Here is a 20,603-nt window from a genome sequence, read left to right as displayed (position 1 = left end):
GCAGAAAGGCTGGGATATTTTAGGAGAGGCAAGGAAAATAAGTCGTGAGTTTGTCGTGCTCTGCTGGGAAAGGTTTTTGCCATGGGTTTTGTGCCACGAAACTCTGGAATGCTGGCAGAGCCAAAGAGCTGCCTGGCAGCATCTTCCCTGCATCAGCCCCTTCAGCCCCTCTCCTGCATGATCCATGATCCACCATCCCTGTGGAGCTCTCCGTGCCCGGCTCTTCCCGTGCCCCCCTGGGCACAGCCATACCTCCTCCGGGCAGGCAGCAGCAATGGCACTGATCCCAGCTGCCAGGGGTTGGGGATCTCCCCTCTCTGTGTCCCATCCCAGCTTTCTGAGGGGCTGGGAGGAGCAGGGTGTGTCCCCAGCCCCCCTCCTCGTGTCTGTTCCTGCTCCCAGCATCCCTGGGATTCACTCTGCCTGTACATGTGGGTGTCTGTATTGGGGTACTGTGTATATTTTAGGGTCTATCATGAGCATATCTGGTCTGGTTATATATGTGATCTACCAGTACATATCCATTTCTCCCACATCTATCCACTGCTGGCTTCCCAGGAATGGGAATCCTTTGGACTTCTCTGTGCTGCTCAGACTTCAAAAAGGAAAAAAAAAAAAAAAAAAAAAAAAAAAAAGAAAAAAAAAAAAAACACGAATCAGATCAGAATGAAGTTGTTGCCTGTGTTATCTTCTCCAGGACCCCTCATGATGGTCTCCATGGGCAGAAGAGGCTCTGGTGAGCTGCTCTCCTGGTGTTCCATTATCCTTCCTCCCTCCCACCATCTCCAGCCTAGGGCTTGTGTCCATAACAATGGGAATATTGGAACAAATGCCTTTGGAAGAGCAGCAGCTCCCCTGACACCAGGGCTGTCGATGGCCCCTGGGCTTCCAGAGCTCTGTTCCTGGGCACAGGGATCCCAAGAGACTCAGGTGTCTCCCAGATGTGCTTCCTGGGATTCCTTCCCCAGGGATTTCTTTGCTTTACTCTTGTGAATGAAGCAAGGAGCAAGGGGACAAGAAAATACTGAATTTTGGGGAAACAAGACCAGCTCACCCAGGGAAGGCAAACTGGTAGAGCAGGATCCAGAGTGTAGTCCTCAGCAAACTTTGTGTTCTTGAATCCAGGGAAAACCTGGGTGTGGGGTGTTTGGATAAATCTGAACAGGGTGAGGGGGGTTTTAAAAACCACAAATCGTGTAAAGAAACAGAGAGGGGAGGGGGCTCCTGTTTTTTCCCTGTGTGGGAACCAGGAGCTCAGGAGGAGCAGGATCTGGGTTGGACCAGCGTGCCAAAAAACTGGGAGCAGGCACAGCCAAGGGGCCGCGGAGGGGGATCGGCTGTGCCGAGCTCCAGCATCGCCGCATCCCCTGCAGGTCCAGGCGCGTTCCCGCCGCGGCGCCGGGCCAAGGGAAACAGCCAGGGGGCCGCACGGGGGCCGCTGTTTATCCCGGAGCCGGAGCCGGGGGCCCCGAGCCCGGGGCTGCCGCGGAACCGAGGGCTCATCGCCCCATGGCGCTGCTGCTGGGGGCCGTGCTGCTGGCGGCGGGCGCTGCCGTGCCCGTGTCCCGGTCCGGTAACCCGGCCGTGTCCCGGTCCGTGCCCCCGGCCCTGCCCGCGCCCCGGGAGCTGGCGCGCTCCGTGCTGGAGACGCACGGGCAGGAGCTGCGGCTGCTGCGGCTGCTGGGAGTCGCCAGGACGGTAGGAAAAGGGTGCGGGCTCGGGAGGGGGTGCTCCCGGCTCCGGCACCCATCCCATCCATCCCGTGCGGGTCCCCACGGAGCTTTTCTCCCGGCAGAGCTTCGACTGGGGGACGCACTTCAGCATCAACTTCACGGCCCGGCAGCCGCCCTGCCCCAAGCCCGCCCCGGACCCCCGCGGCTGCCGGGGCCGCCCGGGCAGGGTGAGCGTGGCCTGGGACCCCCAAAAACCCCCCAAAACCCGGGGGCAGGGGGTGCCCGGGGTGCTGAGGCCGCTCTGTCCCCAGGTGCAGCGCTGCTCCGCCCAGGTGTCCGTGTTCACCTTCCTGCCCGACGTGCCGCTGTCGATGGTGGAGTGCGGCCGAGAGCCGGTGAGGGCTCCGGGAGCCCGTCCTGGGGGTGTCCCCCTCACTTCGGGGGGTTTTGGCTCTGCAGTTACACTCTCCCCCCTCCCTTTATTTCTGCCCGCAGCAGCCCGCTGACAGCGCCCAGCCTCGCTCCCCTGGCACCAACCCAGGTCGCTCATCCTCATCCTCCTCATCCTCCCCCTCCTCCTCCTCTTCATCATCATCATCATCCTCGGGGCCCCCCCCGCGGCCTCGGTCCCTGCAGGGACCATCCCGCCGCCCCCTGTCCCCAGCGGAGCTGCAATAAAGAGATTTCGGGCTCGGACGTGTGCGTGTGTGCGGGTGAAGGATTGGGGGACCCGGGGGGCGCCCTCGGCGTTGGCCAACAGCGATGGGGCAACTTTGGGGTTGTGCAACCCCGCGGGCACCAACCTGACACGGGCAACGTGGCACCACCGGGGACCCCGCTGGCCCCCCAAATCCCCCCCGAGCCAACAAAGAAGTTCCCAAAAGTGGGGAGCCCGAGGGGTGCAGATGCCACCGCCCATCCACGGGGACACAGCGGGACCCCCCCGCACCGGCGTGTCCCCGCAAAGCAGCGGCGGCTCCGCGGGTGGGGCTGGGCGTTTCCCAAGGGGGGAGCCCGGGGCGGCGCCCCAAGCTCCCGTGGGGAATAAAAGGAGCCCGGGGGTGGCCCTGGGGACAGAGATGCCGAGCTCGTGGCTTCTGGTGGTGGCGGTGCTGGGGGGGGGCCTGCGCCCTCCCCGCCCCGGAGTCCTTCTCCTACACCCAGGCGCTGGTGCAGGCTGTGGATTCCTTCAACCAGCGCCCAGAGGTGCAGAACGCCTTCAGGCTGCTCAGCGCGGAGCCCGAGCCCGCCCCGGTGAGTGCCGCCCACCCGGGACCCCCCACGGGTGACAACCCCCGGGGTCCCTCTCTCTGGACCCCCTGTTTGCGACCCCCCCCCCCCCCCACTCGGGACCCCATTCCTGTCCCCACTCGGGGTGCGCTGTGCCGACCCCAAGCCCGGCTCAGTGAGTCTCACCCCCCCTGGTGACCCCCCGCTAGTGACACCTCCATCCTTCCCCCCCCAAATCGCGGACCCCTCTCCTGTCACACCCCCCCGCGTCCCCAGGGCTTGGAGCTGAGCTCGCTGCATGGATTCAACTTCAGCATGATGGAGACGAACTGTGCCAGCAGCTCCCGCAGCGACCCCGAGGCCTGCGACTTCAAGGAGAACGGGGTGAGCAGGAGGAGGAGGAGGAGGAGCGGGAGGAAGGGGGGCACGGGCTGCCGGTGCCATCCCCAGGGTGACACCGCGTGTCCCCGTGTCCCCCCAGGTCATCTTGGAGTGCTTGGGGCTGGTGAAGAACATGCAGGACTCCCCCGAGCTGGACCTGAGCTGCTCCGACGCCTCCTCCGACGTGAGTGGGGGAGCCGGGGGGCACCCGTGGGTGGGGAGGGAGGGGAGGGTCCCTCCTCCTGCCCCACGTCCCCTAAAAGGGACACCCCGATGGCTCCAGAGGAGGGTGGGGGGTCCCGGGGAGCTCACAGGTGCTGGGTGGGGTGTTCCAGGTGTGAGGTCCAGGGGCAGAGTCCCGGGTTTTGGGTGTGCAGTGCAGGGCCCCAGGCGGGGAGTTCTGGCTGAGGTTCGGCTGTGGGGACATGGGTGAGGTCCCAAGTGTTGGATTCTGGATATGGGGTCCCAAATGTCCCAGGTGTGGGGTCCCTGGTGTGGCGGCACGAGTGGTGGCTCTGATTTGGGATCCTGAGTGTGCAATACTCCTGGTGTGGGGTTCTGAGTGGAATCCTGGGTTTGCAAAATCCCTGGGTGGGATCCTGGGTGTGTACCCAGCTGCAGGGGGTCCCAGGAGTGATCCTGGAGATGGAACATCCCTGAGTGGGACCCTGGGCATGGGGTCACTGGGTGGGGTCCCGGGTGTGCTCCCAAGGGAGGGGTCCCGTCCCACCCCCCGCACCCCCTGACTCCCCCGCCCCTCCCGCAGCCGGTTCTGGTGGAGCGCGGCCGCTTCGGGCGCTTCGTGCGCAAGATCCGGCGCTTCCGACCGACCATCAAGTTCGACGTTCGCCTAAAGGGGAAGGTTGGGCTGAGGCTGGGCTGAGCAATAAAGGGGTCACAGCAGTGACCGTGTGGGCACCGCACTCCTGAGTCTCTGAGTCATTCGGGGAAACTTCGGGGACCCCCAAGGTGTGCTGGGGACAGGGAAGGACAATCCCAGGGGTCCAAGTCCCTGCAGGAGGCCGGGGACAGGAAGAGACCCCGGCGGTGCCCGTGTTGTGCCAATTTTGGGGCAGCTGATCCTGCTCCCCCTGCCACCTTCTGCCACCAACCCCATCCTCGTGTCCCCTCATGGTGACAGTGGCAGCACAGCAGCTGGAAGCAGCTGGATTTGGGGAGGGACTGTTGGGGGTCCCCAAGCTGGCAGCACCTGCAGGGGGGTCCCTTTGCCTCTCCACGGCTTTCAGGAGGTGGAGGGACCCCAGATCTGCCCCAGTGAGCGCCCCCCACTCGTGACACCCCCACTCGTGACCCCCAGGGTGTTCCCAGCTCTCACAGCTCCTTGGATGAACACAGGGGGGATTTGGGGGTCTGGGAGCGCTCAGGGGTCCCCACTGGGGTGCAGGGACACTCAGAGTGACACCAGAAGTGATGCAGGGACCTTTACTGGCACTGAAACATCTGGGTCGTGGACAAAGGGAGGGGACACAGGGTGGGGACACAGGGTGGGGACACAGCAGGGCCACCCCTCAGGCTTTGGGTGCCTTGAGGTTGAGCCTGTCCCGGATCCAAATCCGGCCGCACTGGAAGAAGGATTGGAAACGCTGCTTGACCTTGCCAAAGAAACCCTTGAGCTTGGATTTCCAGATCCGGCCAAACTGGCAAGACAAAGAGGGTGTCAGACTCGGGGCAGGTGAGGAGGGGACCCCCAGCAGCCGGGGGGACACGGAGCCGTTCCCACCCCTCTTACCGTGGCTGGAGCCTTCTCACAGGAGAGCTCCACCGTGGGCTGCTGCCCCTCCAGGAAAACGGAGCCCTGGCACCAGGTCACCGCCTGCGGGCACAGAGGGGACACAGCAGAGCCCAACCCCCTGCTGCCTCAGTTTCCCCCCTGGAGAATCCCCAGTTCCCACAGCACCAAGCCTCACCCCGAGCCAGCGGCTCCCGCAGCTGCCACTGGCCGTTCCTGGTGTCCTGCACGTGGTTTCCTCCAGGGTGAAGCTCAGCTCCTGCCGGCCCTGCAGGTCTGAGGGCTGGGAAAAGGGACAGCATCCATCAGGGATCCATCCATGCCACAGCTGGCCAGAGCCAGCCCCAAGAGGGGCCACATCCAGCCTGGAATGGGTCAGGCTCAGCCCTGACTTGTTCCTCAGAGTTCAAACCCAAAAAGGGACAGATCCACACTGAGAAGGGCCAGATCTATCACTTTCCAGTCCTGGATTTACCCTTGGAAAGGGAGAGCTCAGCACTCACCCAGCCGGAGCCGCAGGACGTAGGGACTGACATTCCTGGCACTGAGCAGCCCCACAGCCGCTGCCACCACGTCCCCATAGCTCAGGGACCCCGGTGGGGACACTGAGGTTCCTTCCCATCCATCCCGTGCGGGTCCCCACGGAGCTTTTCTCCCGGCAGAGCTTCGACTGGGGGGACGCACTTCAGCATCAACTTCACGGCCCGGCAGCCGCCCTGCCCCAAGCCCGCCCCGGACCCCCGCGGCTGCCGGGGCCGCCCGGGCAGGGTGAGCGTGGCCTGGGACCCCCAAAAACCCCCCCAAAACCCGGGGGCAGGGGGTGCCCGGGGTGCTGAGGCCGCTCTGTCCCCAGGTGCAGCGCTGCTCCGCCCAGGTGTCCGTGTTCACCTTCCTGCCCGACGTGCCGCTGTCGATGGTGGAGTGCGGCCGAGAGCCGGTGAGGGCTCCGGGAGCCCGTCCTGGGGGTGACCCCCTCACTTCGGGGGGCTTTGGCTCTGCAGTTACACTCTCCCCCCTCCCTTTATTTCTGCCCGCAGCAGCCCGCTGACAGCGCCCAGCCTCGCTCCCCTGGCACCAACCCAGGTCGCTCATCCTCATCCTCCTCATCCTCCCCCTCCTCCTCCTCTTCATCATCATCATCATCCTCGGGGCCCCCCCCGCGGCCTCGGTCCCTGCAGGGACCATCCCGCCGCCCCCTGTCCCCAGCGGAGCTGCAATAAAGAGATTTCGGGCTCGGACGTGTGCGTGTGTGCGGGTGAAGGATTGGGGGACCCGGGGGGCGCCCTCGGCGTTGGCCAACAGCGATGGGGCAACTTTGGGGTTGTGCAACCCCGCGGGCACCAACCTGACACGGGCAACGTGGCACCACCGGGGACCCCGCTGGCCCCCCAAATCCCCCCCGAGCCAACAAAGAAGTTCCCAAAAGTGGGGAGCCCGAGGGGTGCAGATGCCACCGCCCATCCACGGGGACACAGCGGGACCCCCCCGCACCGCGTGTCCCCGCAAAGCAGCGGCGGCTCCGCGGGTGGGGCTGGGCGTTTCCCAAGGGGGGAGCCCGGGGCGGCGCCCCAAGCTCCCGTGGGGAATAAAAGGAGCCCGGGGGTGGCCCTGGGGACAGAGATGCCGAGCTCGTGGCTTCTGGTGGTGGCGGTGCTGGGGGGAGCCTGCGCCCTCCCCGCCCCGGAGTCCTTCTCCTACACCCAGGCGCTGGTGCAGGCTGTGGATTCCTTCAACCAGCGCCCAGAGGTGCAGAACGCCTTCAGGCTGCTCAGCGCGGAGCCCGAGCCCGCCCCGGTGAGTGCCGCCCACCCGGGACCCCCCACGGGTGACAACCCCCGGGGTCCCTCTCTCTGGACCCCCTGTTTGCGGCCCCCCCCCCCCCCACTCGGGACCCCATTCCTGTCCCCCACTCGGGGTGCGCTGTGCCGACCCCAAGCCCGGCTCAGTGAGTCTCACCCCCCTGGTGACCTCCCGCTAGTGACACCTCCATCCTTCCCCCCCCAAATCGCGGACCCCTCTCCTGTCACACCCCCCCGTGTCCCCAGGGCTTGGAGCTGAGCTCGCTGCATGGATTCAACTTCAGCATGATGGAGACGAACTGTGCCAGCAGCTCCCGCAGCGACCCCGAGGACTGCGACTTCAAGGAGAACGGGGTGAGCAGGAGGAGGAGGAGGAGGAGCGGGAGGAAGGGGGGCACGGGCTGCCGGTGCCATCCCCAGGGTGACACCGCGTGTCCCCGTGTCCCCCCAGGTCATCTTGGAGTGCTTGGGGCTGGTGAAGAACATGCAGGACTCCCCCGAGCTGGACCTGAGCTGCTCCGACGCCTCCTCCGACGTGAGTGGGGGAGCCGGGGGGCACCCGTGGGTGGGGAGGGAGGGGAGGGTCCCTCCTCCTGCCCCACGTCCCCTAAAAGGGACACCCCGATGGCTCCAGAGGAGGGTGGGGGGTCCCGGGGAGCTCACAGGTGCTGGGTGGGGTGTTCCAGGTGTGAGGTCCAGGGGCAGAGTCCCGGGTTTTGGGTGCGCAGTGCAGGGCCCCAGGCGGGGAGTTCTGGCTGAGGTTCGGCTGTGGGGACATGGGTGAGGTCCCAAGTGTTGGATTCTGGATATGGGGTCCCAAATGTCCCAGGTGTGGGGTCCCTGGTGTGGGGGCACGAGTGGTGGCTCTGATTTGGGATCCTGAGTGTGCAATACTCCTGGTGTGGGGTTCTGAGTGGAATCCTGGGTTTGCAAAATCCCTCGGTGGGATCCTGGGTGTGTTTCCAGGTGCAGGGGGTGCTGGCTGGGACCCTGGGCATGGGGTCACTGGGTGGGGTCCCGGGTGTGCTCCCAAGGGAGGGGTCCCGTCCCACCCCCCGCACCCCCTGACTCCCCCGCCCCTCCCGCAGCCGGTTCTGGTGGAGCGCGGCCGCTTCGGGCGCTTCGTGCGCAAGATCCGGCACTTCCGACCGTCCATCAAGTTCGATGTGCACCTGAAGGGGAAGGTGCAACTGGGCTGAGCAATAAAAGGGTCACGGCAGTGGCCGTGTGGGCACCGCACTCCTGAGTCTCTGAGTCATTCGGGGAAACTGAGGCACGGGGGGACACGGGGCTGCTCCCCAACCCAACATCGTCCTTGCGGACTACGGGGACACAGAGTCAGACTGGGGACAGGAACCCCACCCAAAAACGCACCCACATCATCCCCACGGTGTCACTGTCCCCACAATGTCATTGTCCCCATGGTGGCATTGTCCTCAATGCATCGTGTTCCCCCCAAACCAGCAGTGATGTCAAAGGGAGATGGGGGACACAGGGGACACTGTGAGCCCCCCAGGGAGCTGCAAGGAGGGGCTGGGGGGATTTCAGGTCCCGAGGGAACCCCCATGATGGGCCATATTTGGGGCAGGGACATTGTGGGTGAAGAGCTGGGGGGCTCAGGGACCCCTGTGCCCCACAAGTGGTTGGAGCAGAGTCATGGCTGCAGCCCCCTGGGGGTGTTCCTCCTGTCCTCCCAATATTCCTGTGGATCTGTACCCCACGAACACCTCTGTGGGGACCCCCAAGGTGTGCTGGGGACAGGGAAGGACAATCCCAGGGGTCCAAGTCCCTGCAGGAGGCCGGGGACAGGAGGAGACCCCGGCGGTGCCCGTCTTGTGCCCATTTTGGGGCAGCTGATCCTGCTCCCCCTGGCACCTTCTGCCACCATCCCCATCCTCGTGTCCCCTCATGGTGACAGTGGCAGCACAGCAGCTGGAAGCAGCTGGATTTGGGGAGGGACTGTTGAGGGTCCCCAAGCTGGCAGCACCTGCAGGGGGGTCCCTTTGCCTCTCCACAGCTTTCCGGAGGTGGAGGGACCCCAGATCTGCCCCAGTGAGCGCCCCCCACTCGTGACACCCCCACTCGTGACCCCCAGGGTGTTCCCAGCTCTCACAGCTCCTTGGATGAACAAAGGGGGAAATTGGGGGTCTGGGAGCGCTCAGGGGTCCCCACTGGGGTGCAGGGACACTCAGAGTGACACCAGAAGTGATGCAGGGACCTTTACTGGCACTGAAACACCTGGGTAGTGGACAAAGGGAGGGGACACAGGGTGGGGACACAGCAGGGCCACCCCTCAGGCTTTGGGTGCCTTGAGGTTGAGCCTGTCCCGGATCCAAATCCGGCCGCACTGGAAGAAGGATTGGAAACGCTGCTTGACCTTGCCAAAGAAACCCTTGAGCTTGGATTTCCAGATCCGGCCAAACTGGCAAGACAAAGAGGGTGTCAGACTCGGGGCAGGTGAGGAGGGGACCCCCAGCAGCCGGGGGGACACGGAGCCGTTCCCACCCCTCTTACCGTGGCTGGAGCCTTCTCACAGGAGAGCTCCACCGTGGGCTGCTGCCCCTCCAGGAAAACGGAGCCCTGGCACCAGGTCACCGCCTGCGGGCACAGAGGGGACACAGCAGAGCCCAACCCCCTGCTGCCTCAGTTTCCCCCCTGGAGAATCCCCAGTTCCCACAGCACCAAGCCTCACCCCGAGCCAGCGGCTCCCGCAGCTGCCACTGGCCGTTCCTGGTGTCCTGCACGTGGTTTCCTCCAGGGTGAAGCTCAGCTCCTGCCGGCCCTGCAGGTCTGAGGGCTGGGAAAAGGGACAGCATCCATCAGGGATCCATCCATGCCACAGCTGGCCAGAGCCAGCCCCAAGAGGGGCCACATCCAGCCTGGAATGGGTCAGGCTCAGCCCCAGCTTGTGCTCAATCCCTCAGGGGTCAGTCCCAAAACAGGGGCATCTGTACCCAAAAAGGGACAGATCCACCCAAAAAGGGAGAGATCCACCCCAAAAAGGGCCAAATCCAGCACTGCCCGGTCCTGGAGTTTCCTCTGGAAAGGGAGAGCTCAGCCCTCACCTACCCGGGCCTGGAATGGGTCAGACTCAGCCCCAACTTGTCCCTCAGGGGTCAGACCCAGAACAGGATAAATCCACCCCAAAAAGGGACAATGCACCCTGAGAAGGGACAGATCTATCTCTTCCCAGTTCTGGAGTCTCCCTGGAAAGGCAGAGCTCAGCACTCACCCACCCAGGCTGGGGCTGAGCCTCCCAGAAAGGGACAGCATCCATCAGGGATCCACAGACCCCGCAATTGGCCAGAGCCAGCCCCAAGAGGGGCCACATCCAGCCTGGAATGGGTCAGGCTCAGCCCCAGCTTGTGCTCAATCCCTCAGGGGTCAGACCCAAAACAGGACAGATCCCAAAAAGGGACAGATCCACCCCAAAAAGGGACATTTCCAGCACTGCCCAGTTTCCCCTGGAAAGGCAGAGCTCAGCACTCACCCAGCCGGGCCGGGGCTGAGCCTCCCGGAGCCGCAGGACGTAGGGACTGACATTCCTGGCATTGAGCAGCCCCACAGCCGCTGCCACCACGTCCCCATAGCTCAGGGACCCCGGTGGGGACACTGAGGTTCCTTCCCATCCATGCTGTGCTGCTGTGGATCCGTGTGGCCCCGTTGTGGAGGCTCCAGCCAGCCCCAAGCCCAGCAGCAGCAGCAGCGGCAGCGGCGGCGCTCGGCTCGGCCCCATGGCAGCTCCTGCTCCTGCTCCCACCCAGCCAGGGGAGCTTTTATGGCAGCTGCCACCAGGGGTGGGACAGAGGGACATTCCAGGTGGGATGAATCTGGCCAGGAGCCCAGCCCAGCCCGCTGGGTCCCCAGGTCACCCTCGGGCACAGGGTTTGGGGTGCTCCTGCCATGGGGGTGACAGTGGTGACACATGGATGGGAGTGGTCCAGAGCATGGTGGGGATCAAGGTCTGAAGCAGGTAAGGGTCAGGTTCTTCTCCCAAGAACGGGGACAGGACAAGAGGGAACGGCCTCAAGCTGAGCCAGGGGAGGTTTAGGGTGGATTTTGGGATAATTCCTTCCCTAAAAAAGCACTTCAGCCCTGGCACAGCTGTGGTGGAGTCCCCATGGCTGGAGGGATTTAAGATCCCTGTGGATGTGGCACTTGGGGGCACAGTCCAGGGTGGCCTGGCAGAGCTGGGGATGATTGGACTCGATGGCCCCTGATGACTTTTCCCCTCAGCACTTCCTTGACTGAAGACAGGCAGGGTTTTCCAGCCCCGGGGTGATTTATGGCCTGTCCCTCTCTGCAAACAGGGTTTGGTTCCACCAAACATCCAACAAGGGAGTGGCCACCCTCTGCCAGGGGAGCAGCTCCAGGAGAACACCCAAAATCCTGCCCTGAGGGTGACCTTCACTCCAGGCAGCCCTGGAGCCACCCAGCAGGTTCAGAGCTGAGACCACAGAAAACATAAATCACAGGGGGACAAAGACACCAGGGATGGCAGCTGGAATTCCCCAGGGAGGGATGGAAGCAGCACAGCCCCAGCTGACCCTGGAACATTCCAGGTGCAGCCAGGAAAAGGGACCTGGGGGATTATCCTGCAGCACATCCAGGCTCCCCTCAAGAACCTCCAGGGATGGAAATTCCAACACAGCCCCAGGGACTGATTGGTCTCTCTGCTTTCCTCCTTGTCTTTCCCAATTCCTTCCAAAGTGTCTCCCATTCCTTTACAAATTCCCTTTAAATTCTGTAATTCCTTCCAAATTCTTCAATTCCTTCTGAATTTCCTCTGAATTCCTCCCAGCTCCTCAGTTATTCCCATTTTCCCTGTGTATCCCAACTGGGATTTAACAGCAAGATCAAGAGTTTCAAAATAGATGTAATATATTAAATATATTGAAACGATCATAATAAAATATATCATAGTATATATATTTATTATCAAGAATATTTTTATATATTGTAATAATAATAATAATAGTAAAATAGATGTCATATATATAAATTTCATTTTTAGCTGCCTGTGCCGGCTCTGAGCAGGCTCCAAAAAGCCACAAAATCCTTGGAGGCTGTTTGGGGAATAAAAAGGGGAAAAAAAATCAGTGAGTTATCATCAGGAAGTTGTGATTCCCAGCAATCTCCCACCGCTGACTGGAAGGGGAATAAATCCTGCCCAAACCCAAACCCTGAGCCCTGAGCTGGGGAAATTCCCTGCTCATAAATCTAATCCAGGGTTTATTTGCTCTTCCCTGGATTTTGCTGCCTTTCCTCGTTCCAGAACAGCCCCGGGTTTGTCTTGGAGCTGTTCCCACAGCCAGACTTTGATCCGACCTGGGCAGTGAAGGTTCCCAGGGTGGCACTGGATGAGCTTTAAGGTCCTTCCAACCCAACAAATCTGAGATTCTGGGATACTGCAGGGAGGGCTGGTCCATCATGGAATTATCCTGGAGTGGTTTGGGTTGGAATGGAGCAAAAATCCCATTCCATACCACCCCTGCCATGGGCAGGGACACCTTCCATGTCCCAGGCTGTTCCAAGCCCTGCCCAGGATCCATAAATTCTCTGGGCACCCTGTGCCAGCCCGTCCCCACATCCCAGCCAGGAATTCCCAATTCCCAATATCTATCCATCCTGCCCTCTGGCAGTGGAGCCATTCCCTGTGTCCTGTCCCTCCATCCCTTGTCCCTCTCCAGCTCTCCTGGATCCCTTCAGGAGCTCTGAGCTCTCCCTGGAGCTTCTCCTCTCCAGGGAACATTCCCAGCTCTCCCAGCCTGGCTCCAGCCCTGGACTCGCTCCATTGGCTCCGTGTCCCCGCCCGGTCCCTTCCCGGTCCCTCCGTGTCCCCGTTTCCTGCTCCGGGCCGCGGCGCGTCCCTGGTTTCCACGGCAACGGCACCGCCCTGGTCACCATGGCAACCGCGGCGAAGGGAGCGTGACCACGCAGACCACGCACGACAACACACGCACGCTTCCGGTTTGTGCCACGCCCCCAATACAGTCTCGCGGTTTAACCCGGAAGTGGCGCGTTCTCGCGCTCACAGGGCGGCGCCATGTTCGGAAGACGTACAGCATCCGGGGCGCGCGGCGGGCGCTGATTGGCGGAGCGCGGCACGTGACGTGCAGATCGCGCTGCGATTGGGCGGCGCTGCCGCCGCTTCCGCGAGCGTTGCGGGTCGGGGGTCGTGAGGGGAACCCGGGAATGGGGGAAGGGGACGGCAAGCCCTGGCCTCAAAGCACGTCTGGAACCGGGACAAAGTGGCTGCTGAGACATTTCACCGGTTTTATTAGCTTTAAAGTTCCGTTTCACCGTCCGCCAGCACCCGCAGGCGGGAATGTCATTGCAGAATCACAGAATTGTTGATATCAGCAAAGCCCTCACAGGTGCCCGAGTCCCCAAGTGTGCCCACATCCACACAGCTTTGAAATCCATCCAGGGATGGGGACTCCACCTCTGCTCTGGGTTGCTGTGTCAGGGCTGGAGAGCCCCTTCCAGGAGGAATATTCCCAATATCCCACCTGAACCTCCTCTTGAGCCCCTTCCCTCTTGTCCTGTCACCTGGGAGCAGAGCCAGACCCCCTCCTGGCTCCAACCTTCTTCCAGATAATTGCAGGGAGCCAGAAGGTGCCCCCTGAGCCTCCTCTTCCCCAGGATGAGCACCTCCAGCTCCCTCAAAGCTGGAATGAGAATGCTGGGAGCCCCAAAGTCAACACCCCACAGCCCACAGCTGTCAGGAACATCCCACTGCCAAAACCAAAATGGCGGGAGCACCCCTAATTCAGGCATCCCAGATTTTCCACATGCCACCCCCATTTACATGGAAAAATGGGAAAGTGGATGAATCCATAGTGTTCACTTTGCTTTAATCTGTTGGAGCTTCCCTCTGTCCCCATAACTGCTTTTCTCCAAAGCCTCTCAATCAATCCCAATTCATGACAGGCCCCACATTCCCAGTTTTACCTCCCCCAATCCTCCTCTGCCATGTTTGTCCTCCTGAACCCCATGGATTGGGGAGATTGAGTGCTGTGCCTCAGGAAATCCCATCCCAGTTTCCCTCCAGGGAGTCAGGGCTTCTCGATCTCCGTCAAGTTGTCGATCTGGATGACGATGGGCCAGATGCTCTTCACTTGGGAGAACCCCTGGACCTCGAATCTCTGGCACAGGGATTCCAACATGTACCCAACCACCTTCAGCACATCCTGGATCATGTCCTGGATCACCGACACCCGGGATTTCCGGGGTCCTGAGCGTCTTTCCAACTCCCGATTGGCTCCGGGATCCTCCGCAGCCTTTGCTCCTTTCCTCACCCCTTCACCCACGACTGGGGCGGGGGTTGAAGCCCCACTTCCCAAAATCCCCTCCGGGGCACCTGGCGTGCCCACTGTCACCCCCTCGGCGCTCCCGGCGCTGCGGATCTCGCGCGGCTCAGCCTCATCCGTGTCGGGGCAAGCCCCGGGGCTCGTCCCCTGCACGGCGGCGGCGCGGCAGCCGGTGCAGCCTCTCCCGGGAAGGCCCGGCCTGCGGTAGGGCCGGTAGCGCCGCAGGACGTCCCTGGCTCTGCGCAGCGCCCTGCTGCAGCGGGCTCGCTGCCGCGCCAGCCGGCTCCTCCTGGTGCGGCGCTGCTGGCAGTAGTTGTGTTCCCACAGGGAGCAGCGCCGGGGGGCGCGGGGCGCTGCCGGCTCGCTCCGAAGGCAGTAGCTGTGGTCCTTGGCTGCCGCCGCTCTCCGTTCCTCCACCCTCAGTTCCCCGGCTCCTGATAGAAGCGTCGCCTCTCCCAAAGTGAGTCCGTGGTTTTGGGGGTTCCCGTGATTTTGCTCCCCGTGGTCATCCCACAGCTGTTCCCAAGGAGCCAGGCTCTGCTGTTCCATCATGGAATTAAGCAGGAGTGTCTCACTCTGGGTTAGGTCTTCCACGAGTTCAGGTTTATCCTCCACTTCCTCCTTCACAAGCCATGGCTGGGCTTGGGTCCCCACTCCACTGTCTGCTACCGACACAGATTCACTCTTTCCCTTGTGACAGTCAAACTTCTGGAACCTCCTGTCCTGGAGACCCCACAATGTGCTCCACCCTGCTGGGAGAGGGTGGGAAGGGGTTGGATCCTTCCTGGCTGGAGCAGGGAGAGGAACATCCTTTCTTCCTGGTCTGGGACTGTCCAAGCTCCACATCCCAACTTCTGCAGACATCAGGAGAGCCAAGCAGTGGGAGTAGCCCAGGGGTGGGGCTGGAGCAGGAGGGAGCAGGAGGGAGCAGGACTCACCTGGACACGAGGTCTCTGGCTCCTGGTACCTGCTGTCTTCAGGCCACCAGTCAGAGGAAGGCTCCTCCAGCCAGCTCTTGGTGTGTTCTGCAGGGAAAACAGTGAATGTCACCAGCCTGGCCGGGAATCTTGACTCTCCACAGCCATGGGAATGAAGGAAGAGCCCTGTCCTTGTCCTCACCAGGAATCTCAGCTGCTCCTTGGCCATGGGGATGGAGGAAGGAGTCCTGATCCCATCCTGGATGCAGGCTCCATCCCACAGGGTGGGGATGCTGCTGCTCGCCTGGGGATAGGTAGATCCAGGGCTCTTCCCCCCGCTCCAGCCGGTGCAGGATGTCGGGCTTGGGTCCTGGATAACCTGGGAATGGGACAGAGAGAGTTGTACTGTCCCTGATCACGGGAAAACCAAGGCCTGGGACACCCCAGCTGTGCCTCACCATGCATGGCAACACCTCTGGGACGGGGGAAAAGCAAGGGAGGAACCAGAGCTGCTGCCAGAGAGGGATTTATTTCTGAGAGCGCTGATGGAAGTGTGGGAGGCAGCTTCCAGTTCCACTGACAGGCCTTCCCAGCGAGGGAATGTCTCCTGCTCATCCTGGGAGCAGCTCCCCAAGGTGGGACATCCCATCCTGCTCCCTGATTTAGGGAATCATTTCCAAGGGTGCTCAAACCCACACCCAAATCCTGCATTTTCCTGATCAGCCCCCATAAGGGTAAACTCCTCATGGGAGGGGTTGTCCAGCCTGGAGGGATTGGAAAGCCGTGTGGATGCAGCACTTGGAGACACGGATTAGTGGTGGCCTTGGCAGTGCTGGGGAACAGCAGGACTCAGCCATCTCCAAGGCCTCTTCCACCCTCAGCCACTCTGGGATTCTGGGATTCAGTGCTCTGGGAGCCTGGGGAGGGATCTGAGGAAAGCCATGGCCAGGGTGATGGCCAGGGTGATGGCCAGGGTTACCCAGGGAGCTCAGGAGCTCGTAGGTCTCTGCCACGACGTCCCGGTACAGCTGCCGCTGCCCCTCCGGGAGCGCGTCCCACTCGGCCCGGCTCAGGAACATCATCACGTCCTCAAAGGTCACCGGCTCCTGCCACGGGATCAGGGGTCAAATCACCCTCAGGGATCAAATCCTCCTCAGGGATCAAATCACCCTCAGGGATCAAATCCTCCTCAGGGATCAAATCGTCCTCAGGGATCACAGCCTCCTCAGGGATCACAGCCTCCTCAGGGATCAAATCCTCCCTCAGGGATCACAGCCTCCCTCCCAAGCCTTCCCCAGCTCAAAGGAGCCCCCAGGACATGATCCCATGGGTGGGACTGTCCCAGGAAGGTGCATTCCCCACCAGGATGGGAATTCTGGATCTGGGAGCAGGACAGGCTGGAATCCAGCACCAAACACCAGAATGTGGCATTGTACCATTCCTACCAGGAGCACTCCATGATCCCCATGGGATTGGGATAGTCCAGCTCACCTGGAGCCCCCTGTGACCCCCCCAGGGACCATCCCAGGAAATCCCTCAGGTGCAATCCCAGTGGGGACAGGGGAACAGGGGGGCAGAGAGAGGGAGGGGAGAGATGTGGGGGGAAAACATGGGGGGGTGATGGGGGCTTTGGGTTGAGGGGGCAATGGAGGTGGGGTGAAATGGGTTTTTTTGGGGCTGATTGGGATTTTGGGAGTGATGGGGATTTTGGGAGGTGACGGGGTGGGGAGGGATGGGGTGGGGGTTGATAGGGGGTCTTCAGGGGAGAATTTCATGGGAGTGGGGGCAACGAAGGGGGTGATGGGGTGGGATCGCGGTTGTGATGGGGGTGATGTGGGGGGGTGATTTGGGATTTTGAGGTGGGGGTCCCTGGCCACTGGAGGCCCAGCCCCGCCAGCAGGTAACGAGGGGGCGCTGCGGGACCCCCTTGGATGGGGGGGGCGGGAGGGACAGGACATCGACGGCTCGGGCGGCGGCTCGGGCGGCTCGGGACTCCTCCCACCATGGCCCGGCTCCTACCTGCGCCTGCCCCGCCATGGCGGCCGGGGAGCCCCGGGGGTCGCGGGGGGGGGGGGCGCGGGAGGTTCCGGGGGGATGCCGCCACTTCCCGCGGCCTCTCCCGCACGCGCTTCCGGTATTTCTCCCGCCCACACCGGAAGCGCCGCCATGAGCGGCCGCCGGAAGCGGCGCCCCGGAAGCGGCGCCGTGACCCCGGCACGTGAGGCGGGCCCGGATCCCGCCGGGAATTCGGGAATGGGGAATGCGGCCCTGCCATGGCGGCTGTGGCACGGCTGGGCAGCCCTTCCCTGTGTTATACATGAGAAACAAAGTCTGGATACCCAGCAAAATTTACATTGCTTTATTTTATATACGCGAGGGGTCACCGCCCGCTCCGCGCTCACACCCAGCTTGGTTTGCAGCTCCCTTTTTATAGGATGGTTTTCCTTGCAGTAATCAATAATTGTTATTGGTTTGTTGTAGTAATTCTGCAAGGTAAGCAGTGGTGGCAAAGAAACTTCCAAACTTCCCTGGGACAGCTCTTGGGACAATTGGTCATGGAACCATCTGGTCTGGGTAGATACAAAACAGAGGAATTGGGAAGTCTGATCTTTAGCAGAGTTTTCTTTTTGTGTGATTGATCGCACAAAGACAGGAAATCTGATTCTGCAGAATCTGCTGGGCTGTGTGAACGCCTTGTTTTGCAAGCTGTCAGCAGGTACAACTTATTTAGAAAACAAAATATTTAAAATAAAATCATTCAATCGTATATTTTCCTTTCTTTAGTGTCATGCTTCATTTCAGACCTGAGTATTCTGGTTTATACAAACCCCGATACTTTTATGATTGACAGGAATCTTTTATCAATTCTCACACTCCCGTGTGCAGTTTCTCCACGATTCCCTTCCCACCAAGCCCCGTGCGGTCTCCATCCATCCCCTGGAATTCCCTGTGGAATTCCCCTGTGCTGCCTGCACCCTTCCCATCTGTGCCACCAAAAGCCAGAAATGGGGAATGAATCAAATTCCAGCAAATCCTAGGGATCCTCGGGAGTGGCCAGGACTAATTGCTTGTCTCTAAATGGATTCAGTGAGTCTGGTTAGGCTGGGTGACAATCCCAGCGGCTGGAATTGTGGGGAAGGATGTGGGAGAGCTGTTGATAGCAGGCTGGGTGGATGATCCTCACATTCCCTCCCATCCCAGCATTCCAGGACTCCATGAGAGCAGAGCAGGAAGAGCGGGACCCCCAAATCAGAGTTTTGGGGAGCAGTTTCCTGCAGCTCATCCCTTCCCAGCACTGTCCCTTTCCTCTGGCTGTGTCCCGCAGCTCCCGCTGACCTTTCCGGGCTCACCCTGGTGACATGGGGTCAATGTCCAGGCGGGGCTCGGGACAGCGGCGGTGGCACCATGAGGCTGTGGCTGCTCTGCGCTGTCACCGTGGCCGTGGCCGGAGTGGCCGGAGCCGGAGCTGACCATGGGATGGCACGCGGGAGAGAGGTGGGTAATGTATGGAGAGGGGCCAAACCGGGAATAACGGGGAATGTCGGCACCGCCAGCAAATCCCGCGCGCAGCTTTTCCAGCCTCCCCCGTCCCTGCGGGGCTGCGCTCGGCGTTCCCGGTGCCCGGGATTGGCGAGGGAGCACCGGGAGCACACGGCGGGACGGGGTTCCGCGGGGATCCCATCTGCGCCCGGGGCTGCCCGCATCGCCCGCCCCGCGCTCCGGGGATCCCGGGCCGAGCCGAGCCGAGCCGGGCCGAGCCGAGCCGAGCCGAGCCGAGCCGAGCCGAGCCGAGCCGAGCCGAACCGAGCCGAGCCGAGCCGGGCCGAGCCGAGCCGAGCCGAACCGAGCCTTCCCTCCGCAGGGCCGGCGGCGGCCGCACAGACCCTGCTCCGGCTGCTTCTCCGTGCTGAGCGAGGTGAGCCGGGAATGCGGGAATTCGGGAATGCGGGGTGCGGGAATACTGAAAATTGGGAATACGGGAAATTGGGAATGCGGGGTGCGGGAAATTGGGAATGCGGGGTGCGGGAATGCGGGAATACTGGAAATTGGGAATGCGGGGTGCGGGAATTCGGGAATACGGGGTGCGGGAATTCGCGGTGCCGGAATTCGGTAATGCGGGAATACGGGAATGCGGGATGCGGGAACTCGGGAATGTGGGAATACGGGATGTGGGAATGCGCTATGCGGGAAATTCAGGAATTCGGGATGCGGGAAATTCGGGAATTCGGGATGCGGGAATACAGGAATACAGGAAATCGGGAATTCGGGAATGCGGGAATTTGGGAAGGCGGGGTGCGGGAATACAGGAAATCGGGAATTCGGGAATACGGGAATGCGGGATGCGGGAATTTGGGAATGTGGGATGCGGGAATTCGGGAAGCAGGAATTCGGGAATGAGGGAAATTGGGAATGCGGGGTGCGGGATGGTCGCTCCCACACCCGCGTCTGTCCCGCAGGAGTCGCAGTCGATGCCCTGGAATTCCCGTGAGGACGCTGCGGCTCAGCCGGGCAGGCGGGCATGGAGCGGGAAGGGGCTGGAGGTACCGGAGCTGCCCGGGAATGGGAATGGGATGGGATGGGATGGGATGGGATGGGATGGGATGGGATGGGATGGGATGGGATCTCTCTCTCCCCGGGCTCCGTTTGACTCTCCCTCTCACTCCCGCAGGGCAGAGCCAGGAGGGAGAGCCCGGAGCCGGCCCAGCCCGCGGGACACCCGGGGCACATCCCGCCGCTGTGACAGGTGACAACGGAGCCCCGGCAGGACTCCGGGCCCGGGGGGACCCCTCGGCAGCCCCGAGTCACTACTTGCAGGAGTCACCGAGCACCCAAGAGCGCGGCGGGAGCGATGCTGGAGCCTGGGAAAGCTGCTGGACACAGGGAGCAGCCCCACGCCAGGAGAGAGCTCAGCCGCCCGCTCCCTTCTCTGAGCTGAGCCCCCCGCCCTTCCCACCCCCCAAAATGCCTCTGAGGCATCTGCCCCCCGCTTTGCAAGCCCCCAAATAAAGCCGGCACACCGGAGGGAGCAGATGTGTTTGGGGGGAACACACGCAGGGTGGGTGACCCCCACAGAGCCACCCCGCGCTGGACTGGGCTGGGCTGGAGTATGGGGAGACCGGGGGTCTGAGCCCACCCGTGGGTGTCTGCACAGGGGGAACCCCAGGCACCATGAGGCTGGGGGACCCTCCAGAAGTGCTGATCCTGGCGGTCCCCCAGGAACGTCAGTTCAAGGTGTGGAAGATCGCCCAGAATGCTGGATCACAGGGATAGGGAGACCCCCCTGGAATGCTGATCTCAGGGGAGGTGGGGCTGGAGGACCCCCCAGCAATGGGGATCCCCCAGTTCAGGGGAATGGCGGATCCCCAAGAACGCCGGATCGCAGAGATGCAGCGGGTCCTCAGGAATGCTGGTCCCTGAGGAGCTGGGGCTGGTCCTGGGCTCCCACAGGGCCCCCAGTTCAAGGCCCGGCGAGTGTCCGGGGGGTGTCCGGGGGTCCGCCCGTGGTGACCCCGGAAGTCTGACCCCGCCCACTGTCTGAC

General features: G+C 62.2%; 6 protein-coding genes and 3 long non-coding RNA genes across 10 annotated transcripts in view; 5 read left to right on the top strand and 4 right to left on the bottom strand.

Annotated features, from left to right (window-relative positions):
* LOC306799587 (kinesin-like protein KIF9) overlaps positions 1-2,232 on the bottom strand; it is a 32,614-nt gene extending 30,382 nt beyond the window's left edge. The window contains exon 1 of the mRNA XM_079300817.1: positions 2,228-2,232. The gene's annotated coding sequence lies outside the window, so the exon portion shown is untranslated. The remainder of the gene's footprint in view (positions 1-2,227) is intronic.
* LOC306799588 (uncharacterized protein) lies at positions 148-2,367 on the top strand. Of its 2 annotated transcripts, XM_079300819.1 has the most exons (4): positions 148-1,698; positions 1,796-1,900; positions 1,985-2,068; positions 2,169-2,367. In XM_079300819.1, the coding sequence occupies exons 1-4, from the start codon at positions 1,510-1,512 to the stop codon at positions 2,349-2,351; spliced, it is 561 nt and encodes a 186-aa protein (XP_079156945.1). In that variant the 5' UTR covers positions 148-1,509; the 3' UTR covers positions 2,352-2,367. The 2 variants fall into 2 exon arrangements, with proteins under 2 accessions (XP_079156945.1, XP_079156944.1); XM_079300818.1 differs by having other exon boundaries at positions 1,796-2,068.
* A 385-nt stretch (positions 2,368-2,752) lies between these two features.
* LOC306800236 (cathelicidin-2-like) lies at positions 2,753-4,167 on the top strand (the record flags this gene model as incomplete). The annotated part of the gene is given in 5 exon segments (XM_079302195.1): positions 2,753-2,788; positions 2,790-2,927; positions 3,180-3,287; positions 3,385-3,468; positions 4,051-4,167. Coding segments are annotated over 5 exon segments (483 nt in total).
* A 582-nt stretch (positions 4,168-4,749) lies between these two features.
* On the bottom strand, positions 4,750-5,520 carry LOC306800253. The gene is made up of 3 exons (XR_013773782.1): positions 5,213-5,520; positions 5,035-5,118; positions 4,750-4,942 (listed from the first exon to the last, which is right to left on the bottom strand). It is a non-coding gene; the product is annotated as an uncharacterized lncRNA (long non-coding RNA).
* A 187-nt stretch (positions 5,521-5,707) lies between these two features.
* LOC306799179 lies at positions 5,708-6,270 on the top strand. Its single transcript, XR_013773547.1, has 3 exons — positions 5,708-5,802; positions 5,888-5,971; positions 6,072-6,270. It is a non-coding gene; the product is annotated as an uncharacterized lncRNA (long non-coding RNA).
* A 341-nt stretch (positions 6,271-6,611) lies between these two features.
* On the top strand, positions 6,612-8,072 carry LOC306800308 (cathelicidin-2-like). The gene is made up of 4 exons (XM_079302253.1): positions 6,612-6,828; positions 7,080-7,187; positions 7,285-7,368; positions 7,922-8,072. The coding sequence occupies exons 1-4, from the start codon at positions 6,655-6,657 to the stop codon at positions 8,030-8,032; spliced, it is 477 nt and encodes a 158-aa protein (XP_079158379.1). The 5' UTR covers positions 6,612-6,654; the 3' UTR covers positions 8,033-8,072.
* A 977-nt stretch (positions 8,073-9,049) lies between these two features.
* Positions 9,050-12,881, bottom strand: LOC306800231 (cathelicidin-B1-like; the record flags this gene model as incomplete). Its single annotated transcript, XM_079302176.1, has 5 exons — positions 9,050-9,255; positions 9,348-9,431; positions 9,526-9,630; positions 10,324-10,583; positions 12,842-12,881. The coding sequence occupies 5 exons, from the start codon at positions 12,879-12,881 to the stop codon at positions 9,127-9,129; spliced, it is 618 nt and encodes a 205-aa protein (XP_079158302.1). The 3' UTR covers positions 9,050-9,126.
* A 716-nt stretch (positions 12,882-13,597) lies between these two features.
* LOC306800216 (uncharacterized protein) lies at positions 13,598-17,100 on the bottom strand (the record flags this gene model as incomplete). Its single annotated transcript, XM_079302144.1, has 5 exons — positions 13,598-15,000; positions 15,085-15,171; positions 15,368-15,442; positions 16,043-16,169; positions 17,083-17,100. The coding sequence occupies 5 exons, from the start codon at positions 17,098-17,100 to the stop codon at positions 13,892-13,894; spliced, it is 1,416 nt and encodes a 471-aa protein (XP_079158270.1). The 3' UTR covers positions 13,598-13,891.
* Positions 17,101-18,430: 1,330 nt separating this feature from the next.
* Positions 18,431-20,079, top strand: LOC306800066. Its single transcript, XR_013773748.1, has 4 exons — positions 18,431-18,558; positions 18,926-18,979; positions 19,521-19,604; positions 19,733-20,079. It is a non-coding gene; the product is annotated as an uncharacterized lncRNA (long non-coding RNA).
* The last annotated feature ends 524 nt before the right edge of the window (positions 20,080-20,603 follow it).

This window comes from Erithacus rubecula, assembly GCF_903797595.1.
Source record: "Erithacus rubecula genome assembly, chromosome: 3".
Classification (NCBI taxonomy): domain Eukaryota; kingdom Metazoa; phylum Chordata; class Aves; order Passeriformes; family Muscicapidae; genus Erithacus; species Erithacus rubecula.
Note: the sequence above shows the minus strand (reverse complement) of the source record. Positions and strands in the feature narration are given on the sequence as shown.